This window comes from Trachypithecus francoisi, unplaced genomic scaffold, assembly GCF_009764315.1.
Source record: "Trachypithecus francoisi isolate TF-2019V2 unplaced genomic scaffold, Tfra_2.0 Lachesis_group5, whole genome shotgun sequence".
Classification (NCBI taxonomy): domain Eukaryota; kingdom Metazoa; phylum Chordata; class Mammalia; order Primates; family Cercopithecidae; genus Trachypithecus; species Trachypithecus francoisi.
In genome coordinates, this window is record NW_022681470.1 from 64,093,184 (window position 1) to 64,106,314 (window position 13,131).

Genomic DNA, 13,131 nt, shown 5'->3' on the forward strand with positions numbered 1-13,131 from the left:
TTTAAGAATTAGCCAGGCATTCTGGCATTTGCCTGTAGCAGTCACTTGGGAGACTGAGGCTGAAGGATCACTTGAGACCAGAAATTCGAGATGGCATTGAGCTATGATCATACTACTGCCCTCCAAGTTGGATGAAAAAGTGAGACCCCCATCTCTAAAAAACAGACATCAAATAAAAATTGTTCTTATTTCTTTGTCAGATTTCTTATTTTGTTTCTGGATTGTTTTATAAATTTTATTTAATTTTCTATTCTTTTTTTGTGATTCCCTGAACTTTTAAAAGAGGGTTATTATTAATTATTTGTCAGACAGTTCACAGATCTTTAATTCTTCAGGGTCTATTGCCAGAGCTTTGTTGGTTTTTTTCCCTGATTTTTTTTCAATCCTGTGTCTTTACATTGATGCCTGTGCATTCGAAGAAATGGCCACCTCTTCCAACTTTTGCAGGTGTTCTTTGGTGGTGTTAGACTTTTATTACTTAACATTAGAACTTTATTTGCTGGCCTGTAGTTGCTTCCCATTCTGGGAAGGATTTATATTGAGTACCAGAACTTAAACACTTCCCTGGAACTAAATCACTACCCTTTCATTGTTTGCCAGTCTGGGGAAGACTTATTGTGAGTACCAGAACTTACAGCTTGCACAGGAACTTAAACACAGACCTGCTGTGGTTTCCAAGTCTGGGGAAGACTTAAGAGAGCACCAGAATTTCATCACTGACTTTTCAGTTGCTTCCAGGTCAGGGGAAAGTTCCATGTAAGCATCTGGGCTGTGTGGGAAATCTGACCAGGGACTCAGGCTTTGCCATGGATTGTATCCCATGAAGCACTATGGCACTGTCCAGTCTCCTTCGTGTGATGCCCAGCTGATTTATATGCAGAGTAGCCACCAAGATCCACATGCTAGTTCCTGTGATAAGCACCCCTTCCCCCCACTTGTCTTCAATTCACCCCAGGTGGTTCAGCCCTCCTGGCATTCCCAGTGCTTCCTGTGGGACAGGACTGCAGTGGGCTTCCCATGAAAATTCCCAGACCAGTGGGAAGGTAGAATGTCCACTTCCAGTTCCCTCCTCCCACCTTGGAAACTGTGGGTCCAGGGAAGTCCTCCGTGAGTGGTGGTTATGCCAGCTTAGGGGAGAGGGTGGCACAGTCTAAAATGGCCATTTTACCAGTTGTGGTTTTGTTGTAGGAGCTTTCTCCTCTTCTCTCTCAGATTCTGGTGAATTCAAGATGGTGTTCTTGTCTTTGAATAGTTGCAAGTAGTACTTTTGTGGGGAGGAGTGGTACTGAGGATCTTCTTTTCCACCAACTATAAATGAACTAATTTCATAAATAAAATTAAAATTTCCACTCTCCAGAAAGTCACCTTCCACACCATTTTATGAGTGGATAAGATGGGTAATTATGTATGCTTATATTTTCATGTTATTAACGTGCTTAAACAAGAGTTATCCACCCCAAGTCTCAGTCTTTAAGAGTATAGAAGAAACAGTTGAGGTTTTTAAATACTAGCCCTTTGCCCTTTATTTTTCCTTTCTTACCATTCTTTACTAATATAAAGGAGTAGTGTTGACTTATTTTCACACAGGTTTAAATTATCCTTCTATTCTTTAATCTATCCTTTCATTTAAATCCCTTTAAAAATTATTTAAAATAAATACATATATATATTCTAACAAATATTAAAACAATAAAGGTAAGTATAGAGAGCTTACTTCCATTATATTATCCATTTTTCTCTTTCCATTTTAAATTTAAATTTCACATTTAAGATTTTAACTTTGTGCATAATTCTATAAATTATAAACCATGTTAGAAATGCATCTATTTCTTGACCTATCAACTTTATTTATTTTTAAAATGAAGATATATTCATGTTTAACAAATTAGCATATTATCTGGTGCACACAATTCCCTTTCCCTACTCCCAGAGAACCACTGTCATATCTTGCAACATTTTTTTCTGATATTTACCTTCATATTTTAAGATAATATGTTTTTTCTGTTTTTCTTAAATTATTCATTTTAGCTGCTATTGATTACAGATATTTAATCATCTTCTAATATACCACCTGCTTTTCCTTTTTCTTTCAATATAATTATTGAATAATTTTGGTTACATCAATAATAACTTTTACAGGTTATGACTCTGCAGTACACCAAATAGCATTTTGTGAGCATGTTTCCTTTCTTTTGTTTTAACATGCTGTCTATAATGTCCTTTTCCAGTAATGTCTGTTTGCTTGCTTGTTTTGTTTTCTATGTTTCTATTTACATTTTCTCCAAAATGCTGCAAGAGATTTTTCAGTCTACCAAATGTGTTCCAAATCTTGAGATATCATATGCTTTATCAATTCCTTTCTTATTCTCATGTACCTTTCTCCCAAAGCCCTAGAAACAGACCTTGAAACAAGAATTAAAGCGTAGGTAATTTGTTTAGGAGGTGCAGGAAACACCAGGAGAGAAAGGCAGTGAGATATGAAAACAAAGGCAACCAAAAAGGATATGTTAGCAAGCTAGTTAGGATGACTGAAGTCTCATCCCAAGGGAACTGGTAAAGATGGTGAACTCGTACCTCAGAGTAATCATAGCTAAGGGTAGGGAGCTGGGATATTTATACATACTTCCATCAGTTGTTAATTGAGGTCTGCTTCTGTAAGGTGTTATCTTCAGTTTATCCTGCTAATTGCAAATCAGAGTAACCTTCGATGGTTGTGGAAAAAGCCTGTGTAAAAGGAAACAGATAAAAGGCAGTTGGAAGTTGTTCAGAGTGTGCTAAAGTGGCAGGGCCCTCGTGATACTGACAGGACATTGACAGGGGCTGCTACCCACTACAACAAGCAATGGATGCTCTCAAATCTGTAGACTCACTTTCCTGCCCTGTCTTTACTTGGTTGACTCATATTCTCTTTCTTATTTCCTCATTTTGTTGGAGCACATCCTCCAGGAACTGCCTAAGAAATGATGTATAGAAAGTAAACTATTGAGTGAACTCCTGTATTCTTAAAACCGTCTATTTTCACACTTGATTGATACTATTTTCACACTTGATTGAAACTATTTTCACACTTGATTGATAGTTTGGCTGGGCATAGCAGGCTGGGTAAAGTGTTATTTTTCCTCTCATTTTAAAGGAATTTATCTACTGTTTTAATATATTCCATACAGCTATTGAGAAGTCGGAAGACATCCTGATTTATGACTTGATTTTTCCTCAACTCTGGAAGCTTTTAGGATACAATCTTTACTCATGGTGTTCTACAATACCACGTTGGTATACTTTACTGTATGATTTATTTTCATTTATTATGCTAATTCTTGATGGGCTCTTTCACTCTGTAAACTCATATTCTTTTATTCTGAGAAATTTTCTTATAAAATGTTTTCAGTAACATTTCTTCACTGTTGTCTCTTTTCATGGAAACCAAAATCATTTGGTATTGGATCTCCTTGTTAATTATTGAATTTAGTTATATTCTGTCTTCATTCTTACCTTCGATTCTCCAAACACTTTTTTGGAGATTTCCTTGATTTCATTGTTTTTTTGCTGACTTTTTCAATTTCTTTTAAGAACACTTTCTAACATTTTCCAAAGAATTTTTAAAAATTGTTTTCTGTTTTTTTAAAAATAGCAATCCTGTTCTTTCCATCTAGATTCATTATTGTCTCTGTGGAGCTATTTTGGAATAGGGAAGTATGATTTTGCTCCCTGCAAACCTCTGTTAATGATCATTGGTCAGCAGTTGTTCTTTAAGAGCAAGGCCTAAATAATCTCATTTAAAGTTCTGTGTATGTGAACAAATTTTACTGGCAGCAGGCTAACTTGCAGCATGATGGGACAGTGAGGCATTTTAAATTAGCTTGTGGCTATAACAGAGAGTGTAATTGTTTGCCTGTGTTAACCTCTATTTTTACTTTAAGTAATAGAACCACTTCTACCATTTTAAGTATCAGCAGGGCACAGGGTTGCTCAACTAGTCCCTCCCTTGGAGCAACCTCCCAATAAATGCAACTTGCCTGTCACCTTCTTAAAAAGGAAACTTCTTTCTCTCCCCTTCCTCTTTCATACTCTTGAGGGCTGAAATGCTGATAGGGTGCCTGAGAGCTAGCTTCTGCCTTGTTGAGAAGGACAGCATCCTAGGGGATATTAAAGCAACAAGGAGAAAAGGCCCTAGTCCCTAGTTGACCATGTGGAGCAGTACTGGCTTCCATCCTGAATGGGATTTTGCCTATGAACTGTTTTTGAAAGAAAAATAAAGTTTTATCTGCTCTGAGCCACTGAGTTTTTGGTTGTCCTATCTAATGACAAGTATAGGGCAATGAATACCCAAATACTGATGTTTATAGGTGTCTTCTCTGTTGCTGCCCAGTTGCTCCAGAGAAGGAACTTCTGTTTTTTTACCTATTTACAACTTGAATTTACAATTTAAATTTCTCCCATGCAAGATGAGGCAATTACTGCTTCTGTACTTTTTTTTTATACTTTAAGTTCTAGGGTACATGTGCATAATGTGCAGGTTTGTTACATATGTATACATGTGCCATGTTGGTGTGCTGCACCCATCAACTCATCAGCACCCATCAACTCGTCATTTACATCAGGTATAACTCCCAATGCAATCTCTCCCCGCTCCCCCCTCCCCATAATAGGCCCCGGTGTGTGATGTTCCCCTTCCCGAGTCCAAGTGATCTCATTGTTCAGTTCCCACCTATGAGTGAGAAGACGTGGTGTTTGGTTTTCTGTTCTTGCGATAGTTTGCTGAGAATGATGGTTTCCAGCTGCATCCATGTCCCTACAAAGGACACAAACCCATCTTTTTTTATGGCTGCATAGTATTCCATGGTGTATATGTGCCCCATTTTCTTAATGCAGTCTGTCACTGATGGACATTTGGGTTGATTCCAAGTCTTTGCTGTTGTGAATAGTGCCGCAATGAACATACGTGTGCATGTGTCTTTATAGCAGCATGATTTGTAATCCTTTGGGTATATACCCAGTAGTGGGATGGCTGGGTCATATGGTACATCTAGTTCTAGATCCTTGAGGAATTGCTATACTCTTTTCCATAATGGTTGAACTAGTTTACAATCCCACCAACAGTGTAAAAGTGTTCCCATTTCTCCACATCCTCTCCAGCACCTGTTGTTCCTGACTTTTTAATGATTGCCATTCTAACTGGTGTGAGATGGTATCTCATTGTGGTTTTGATTTGCATTTCTCTGATGGCCAGCGATGACGAGCATTTTTTCATGTGTCTGTTGGCTGTATGAATGTCTTCTTTTGAGAAATGTCTGTTCATATCCTTTGCCCACTTTTTGATGGGGTTGTTTGTTTTTTTCTTGTAAATTTGTTTGAGTTCTTTGTAGGTTCTGGATATTAGCCCTTTGTCAGATGAGTAGATTGCAAAAATTTTCTCCCATTCTGTAGGTTGCCTGTTCACTCTGATAGTAGTTTCTTTTGCTGTGCAGAAGCTCTTTAGTTTAATTAGATCCCATTTGTCAATTTTGGCTTTTGTTGCTGTTGCTTTTGGTGTTTTAGACATGAAGTCCTTGCCCATGCCTGTGTCCCAAATGCTATTACCTAGGTTTTCTTCTAGGGTTTTTATGGTATTAGGTCTAACATTTAAGTCTCTAATCCATCTTGAATTAATTTTCGTATAAGGAGTAAGGAAAGGATCCAGTTTCAGCTTTCTACTTATGGCTAGCCAATTTTCCCAGCACCATTTATTAAATAGGGAATCCTTTCCCCATTTCTTGTTTTTCTGTACTTTTAAAAATTCTGTTTCTCCCTCTATTCCTCAGGCTATTTCCATCACCACAATACTTTTGCACTATCAACATTGAGAGAACTTTCCTGAAATGATTGCTCCTGTCCCTAAAAGGCACAGCAGTTGCATTTGTCTGCTTGCTTTAAGTTAAATGTTTTTCTTTACACTGTGACTAACTAGTTCATCTATTTCCTTCAGAAGTTCACTCACAGTGGTGCTGAATAGTTATACCAGGAATAAAACATGTATAGATTATTTGGGACGTGAATCTCATGCTAAAGTTTAGTTGAGCCTGAGAAAAGTAAACTATGAAACCCCTGCTGCCAAATATCCTTCTTTGACCACAAGAAAATAAATTAAAATGAAGTGAATTCTTTCTAGTCCAGGTTTAATAACTGTGGGGAGAAAGCAATTGGTAAGCTAGAGGCTCTGCCCTAAAAAAGTTATAACTAAAGAGAAACTATTTTGATTACATTACCATTTTATATTTATGGGCACTAAAAAAGAGGGATGCTATTTTCTAATATTTCTCTGAATTCAGGAACAACCCTTCTTAGTACTGTTTCTGCCAATTTTACCCAATAAGTGACCTTCTGATACCAAGTCTATTTGCATATTTAGGGATATAGTGAATTCTCCTTTATTTAAAAAATAATACTCTTTATTCAAAATGTAAATACATTGAATAGATTATGTAATTTAAAATTATTTCCACAAAATTATTTTCCCTCAGAAACTTTTATGCCATCTATTTATTTCAATACCAAGTAGAAGCTTATTACAAGTTTTAGATTATCCCAAAATGTCTGAGTGTCAGCCTGGGTCCAATCAGGAGACAGAAACCATACAGTGATTTAAATAGAGGAAATTTAATACATAGAATTACTAAACTCTGATAAAAAAGCTAATTATAAAATTTAAGAAAACTCTCTATGGTATTCTAGGGCTGAGGCAAGGCACTCAGGGAGACAAACTGCAATGAGGTGCCCTTTCCCGAGGCTGGGGTTTAGACTTCATTAAAAAGGTATTGTTGCAATCCACTGGATGCCAGAGAAGTTCACTAGTTGCCTGGACAAAAGCTGGTCTGCGGTCATTGGGCAAGTAGAAACCAAATATCTAGAATAGAGGCAGACTATAGGTGTGCTCCACCTGGTGGCTACATGCATAGGCCTGCAGATAGGGCTAGGGTCCCTGGAACACGAGCTATCTGTGAGGGGGCCCACAGATAGTGGCCAGATGGGCAGGTGTGCAGAAGGAAAAGTGACCCCGGTAGCAAGCCTTCAAGGCAGAGAAAGCACACAAGCAAGTGGGTGGCCAGGTGTGCAGGCATGAAGAGGGAGTAGATGTGCTGTTGTGGTTAAGAGTCTTGGAGAAGTATCCGTCAGAAGAACCACGGGAAGGCGAGAGCCAGTCTGGTCCAGGACCACAAGATTGCCAGGGGATAGTGCATTCTGGGAAGAGGGCCTGGGGCAGACCACCCACGTATATCTTACTAACCCATCATGTAGCAGCAGGAAACAGCAGGAGAATCTTTGCTTCCTGCAACGTCCCTCGAGCATCCTCTAATGAGAATATTAAACATCTTTCTCGCTGTAAAGGATTAATACTTAAGGGAATTTCATCCATTATCACAGAGCTGTAGTAAATGGTGAGTTTGCATCGGAGAGGAAATGCATTGATAACTGGCACGACACGTATAACTTAATGATGATAAAATAAAAATGCAAAGTCAAACCACTCAAGGATTGCTTACAGTGCCACCTGTGGAGGAGGAAGTACTGGAAGAGTAGCAGCAATTTCACTAAAATTTAGACTTATAAGTAATTTTGTTGAGTTTATTTTCAGTCAAGGAAAAATGATTATGTATTTCCTAGTAGTTGATAAAAAGAAAGAGTTTTGAAAGAGGAACTTATTTTCACTAATTAAAATAGAAAAACAAAATAGAAAATTAACATTTATCTCATGGGCTATTTAATAAGAAACAGTGAATAACATAGTTAGGACAATGCCATTAACATGGACAATTGCAAAGTTTTTCAAATAGCCAAATATACTAGCCTTTTATGAGAATTGAGTTGATCTATTAAAACGTAAATTAAGACTGATACTTTTACAAGAAGTTAAGCAAGCTACTGATATCCAGGTACAGCTACTAAAGCTCTGTTTTGAATCAAAGATAGAACCTGGAATATATAGAAAAATGAATGGATTTCGTCTCTGTTAGATTAGTGATTCCTGCATTTGCTGCAGATGAGAATCACTTGAGGCATTTAAAAAATAATTCAGACATTGAAGCCTCATTAGATATATTTGATTAGGGGATTGGGAATCTGCATTTTAGCAAGCATGGATGTTTTGGGGAGCTGCCTCACTCAAGGTGGCAATCTTTCTCTGGAACAGCCCACATTTATTGATTGGTTGATGCAGTGGTACAAAAGCCCAGCTTTACTTAATCCTGTACACCTTTGAAGGGCCAGTCCAGCTTTAGAGGATGCTCTGAAGTCTCTGATGCAACTGCTTCAAAGTTTTGCTTTTCTGTCTTCCCTCTCATTCTTCTTTTACAGACAATGTTCCTGTGAAAACTCCTCAATAAGCCACTCTGCATGGATATTTGTATTTCTTCTTTACTGATTTACTTGTTTGTGTTCTTTCTTCATGTGTTTATTTGACAATTTTTATTTATTTATTTATTTTATTTTATTTTATTTTGAGACGGAGTACCGCTCTGTCGCCCAGCCTGGAGTGCAGTGACCGGATCTCAGCTCACTGCAAGCTCCGCCTCCGGGTTTACACCATTCTCCTGCCTCAGCCTCCCGAGTAGCTGGGACTACAGGTGCCCGCCACCTCGCCCGGCTAGTTTTTTGTATTCTTTTGAGTAGAGACGGGGTTTCACCATGTTAGCCAGGATGGTCTCGATCTCCTGACCTCGTGATCCGCCCGTCTCGGCCACCCAAAGTGCTGGGATTACAGGCTTTAGCCACCGCGCCTGGCCTGACAATTTTATTTTTGAATGATTTGTAAAGAAGGATTTTATGTTTAAGACATGAAATTTTAATTGTTATATCTGCTTTATTTATTTATTTATTTATTTATTTTGAGACAGGGTCTTGCTCTGTCTTCCAGGCTGGAGTGTGGTGGTGTTATCATGCAGCCACGACCTCCTGGGCCCAAGGGATCTTCCTGTCTTAGCCTTCTGAGTAGCTGAGACCACAGGCATGCACAACCATGCCCAGCTAATATTTTTTATTTTCAATTTTGGAGAGACAGGGTCAGGGTCTCCCTGTGTTGCCCAGGCTGGTCTCGAACTCCTGGGCTCACGTGATTCACCCTCCTGGGCTTCCCAAAGTGGCTCATTACAGGCATGAGCCACTGTAACTGGCCTTAACATTTTATTATCGTTTCATTTACTTAATAGTGTTTGATATATTGAAGATTTTAAAAATTGTATTCAGATTAAATATTGTCCCATTTAATTATTTCCACCCTCACTCTAATGCTTATAAACATTATGTCCATTGGGAGGCTGAGGCAGATGGATTGCCTGAGCTCAGAAGTTCAAGACTAGCCTGGGCAACACAGAGAAATCCTGTCTCTACTAAAATACAGAAAATTAGCCGGGCATGGTGGCATGCAGCTGTAGTCCCAGCTACTCGGGAGGCTGAGGCAGGAGAATCACTTGAACCTGGGAGGCGGAGCTTGCAGTGAGTTGAGATCACCACTGCACTCCGGCCTGGGCAACAGAGCCAGACTCTGTCTCTCCAAAAAAACAAAAAACAAAACAAAAACAAAAGACTTTACAACCAAAAAGTATAAGACTCTTTATGGACATTTAGTGCTCCCAATGGACTTATTTAAAAACAGAAAATCAATAGTTAAAAGCAAATCCTCAAGGATTTTCCAGAGTTAGTTCTATGAGGAGGAAGCACCAGAAGATGGAACAGGGACAAAATGAGAATCAAAGCAGACTGGGGATTCTTACCCCTACTTCCCAAGTTTGTTTTTTAGTTGAAAAGAAAATACTGAAAAATGTTATCAGCAAATGTTTAACTACCCTCACTTCTCAATTGTGAAACTGTGAGAGGGTCTGATAATAGGTATGTGCTTAGTTTTAATCAAGTCCCACTTCTGAATCCAAATCTTTCCACAGTGTTTGAACACGAAAACAGTATGAATAGACATGTTATGATCCAGCATGTAGAAAACTATGGTCCAATACTGTACAGTATTTCCTATTTTATCCAGCTACTCAGTTTCTATCTTCCTCCAAGACACATCCCTAATTTAATCCAGAAAGATTTTACTTAACATGCCAGTCCTCTCAGTCTGTCACCACTTCTTCTTAGAGAACCTGTTTCCTCATGTCTCACCTCATCTTGCCCTATTCCTCCTTTTCTAATGCCATTATTCTTTTGATTTGTAGCAATCATCTTTTTTCTGTTATTTATAGTTTTATAAAATAAGCATGCATCCCTAAATACTCTAGCTGAGTATTTGTTACTTCTTTTTATATATGAGAGCATGAAGTATGTATTATATTTTGTCTGATTTCTTTTGCTTACATTTCTGAGGTTTATTTATGTTGAGTCTAGTTGTCATTTATTCATTTTCATTGCTATGTATTATACCATTCTATGGCTGTATTATAATTTATTTATCCACTTTATTAAGGATACAATTTAGATGGTTTTAGTTCTTTGGCTATTACATAACTATGAATATTCCAACACATGTCTTTTGGTGTGCAGTACATGCTGGTTGTATAATGTATGTATTCAACTTTCATAGACAAATTTCCAAAATCAAGGTTTATATCCTGGCTATGCTGCTTAAAAGCTATATGACAAGTAAAATACAATTTAAATCTTTTGAAATAATCCTGTCAAGGGGAAAATAAAGAAATAATAGTAAAAAAGAACGAAGAAAGTCTACATGTGTTTTCATGAAAGCATTAAACTCATGAGTAGAGGTAAATTTACAAATCACACTTAGAATACTCCAGTGATGTTATGGTGCTATGTAAATCTCTCAATCCTCTAGTATAAATGTTTAAAGTCAAAATAGTCAAAATGACAACAGCTACAATTAGTGGCTAAGGAACACAGAATAGATAAAGAAGTAAATTAGGGCAAGAAAAATATAAATTGGGAGAAAAGCAGAAAAAGTCTAGAGTATTTTTATGTGACCAAAGTTAAGTTGATATTTAGCTAAAAATAGTCAATACAACTTTGGGACTGTATATTTGCTGCATGGTGAACTACAAATAAAGAAATTACAGCAGACACACAGATAAGAAAAAAGGAACAAAGTTAAACACCACAGAAAACTACTAACAGAGAGGAAGCAACAAAAAATTAAGAAAGAAACAGAAAATCTATATAACAACCAAAGCAATTAATAAAATGGCAAGAGTCAGTCCTTACCTATCAAAAGTAACCTTGAATGTAAATAAGTTAATTTTTTAAATTGAAAGATACATAGTGGCTAAATGAATAAAACTACAATGATGTGCTACCTATAAGAGACTCATTTCTTGGTAAAGTCAAATATAGACTGAAATTGAAGGGATGGAAAAAAATATTCCAAGCAAACAAAAACCTAAAGCAAACAGGAGTAGCCATGCTTATATATGATAGACTTGAAGCTAAAAAAAAACAAAAAACAAAAAACAAAAAACACTGTAAAAAGTCATTATATAATGATAAAAAGATCAATTAACAAGAATAAATAATAATTACAAATACATATGCGCCCAATCCTAGAGCACCCATATATATAAAGCAAATATTGTTAGACCTAAAGAGAGACGGACTACAATACAATAATACTAGGGAACATCAACATCTCACTTTCAGCAATGGACACATTATTTAGAAAAAAAAAATCAACTCAGAAACATCACGCTTAAAGTGCCCCATAGACCAAATGGGTCTAACTGATCTTTACAGAATATTCCACACAACATCTACAGAATACACATTTTCAACTGCACATGGAGCACTCTCCAGGATAGATCAGATGTTAGGCCACAGAACAAGTCTTGAAAAATTTAGGAAGGTAGAAATCATATCAAATAACTTTTCTGATCACAATAATGTGAAACTTGAAATTAACAACAAGGAAAACTTTGGAAACTTTACAGATATATGAAAGTTAAACAACATGTCCCTAAACGACCAATTGGTCAAAAGGAAATTAAAACGAAAACTAAAAGAATTTTTGAGACAAATGAGAATGACCACACATTATACCCAAACCTATAGGACACAGCAAAATGAGTTCTAACTGGGAAGTTTATAGTAATAAATACCTACATAAAAAAGAAAAGAAATTTCTAATAATCACCCCAAGGAACTAGACGAACAAGACCTAACTAAACCTAAAATTGGTATAAGGAAGAAAATAATAAAGTTCAGAGCAGAAATAAATGAAAAAGATATGAAAAAAATTAAAAAGAGGCTGGGCACAGTGGCTCATGCCTGTGATCCCAGCACTTAGGGAGGCTGAGTCATGCAGATCAGGAGGTCAGGAGATCGAGACCATTCTGGCTAACACGGTGGAACCCTGTCTCTACTAAAAATACAAAAAAGTAGCTGGGTGTGGTGGTGGGCACCTGTAGTCTCAGCTACTAGGGAGGCTGAGGCAGGAGAATGGCGTGAACCCAGGAGGCAGAGCTTGCCGTGATCTGAGATCGCACCACTGCACTCTAGCCTGGGTGACAGAGTGAGACTCCATCTCAAAAAAAAAAAAAAAAAACAATAAAAAGAAGTTGGGTTTTTGAAAATATAAACAAAAATGACAAACATTTAGCTAGACTAAGAAAAAAAGAGAGAATACTAAAATAAATAAAACAGAGATTTTTTATTTTAAGGAGACATTACTACTAATACCACAGAAATAGAAAGTATTATAAGACACTATTATAAACAACTATATGCCAACAAATTTGATAAGATAGAAGAAATGGATAAATTCCTGGATGCATACAACCTACCAAGATCAAGTTATGAAGAAATAGAACATCTGAAAGACCAATCAAAAGTTGAATTGAAGAGAAAATTGAATCAGCAATCCAAAGTTTTCCATCAAATAAAAGCCTAGGACCTTATGTCTTCTTTGCTGAACTCTACCAAACATTTAATAAAGAACTAATACCAATTCCTCTCAAACTGTTCCAGAAAAATTGAAGAGGAGGGAATACTTACAAACTCATTTTGCAAGGCTAGCATTACTTTGATTCTAAAACTAGACAAATACACAATGAAAAAAGAAAACTATAAGCTGACATCCCTGATGAGCATTGATGCAAAGATTCATAACAAGATACCAGCAAACCAAATCCAAGAGCACATTAAAAAGATGATTCA

General features: G+C 37.0%; 1 protein-coding gene and 1 long non-coding RNA gene across 2 annotated transcripts in view; one reads left to right on the forward strand and one right to left on the reverse strand.

The window, feature by feature from the left end:
* Nucleotides 1–330: 330 nt before the first annotated feature.
* On the reverse strand, nt 331–2,953 carry LOC117075551. Its single transcript, XR_004434049.1, has 3 exons — nt 2,871–2,953; nt 2,624–2,724; nt 331–1,319 (listed from the first exon to the last, which is right to left on the reverse strand). It is a non-coding gene; the product is annotated as an uncharacterized LOC117075551 (long non-coding RNA).
* The window catches only part of LOC117075550 (zona pellucida sperm-binding protein 3 receptor-like), a 39,570-nt gene continuing 27,187 nt past the window's right edge, over nt 749–13,131 (forward strand). The window contains 1 exon segment of the mRNA XM_033197994.1: nt 749–1,043. Within this exon segment, the coding sequence (XP_033053885.1) occupies nt 1,018–1,043 (26 nt within the window). The 5' untranslated portion in view covers nt 749–1,017.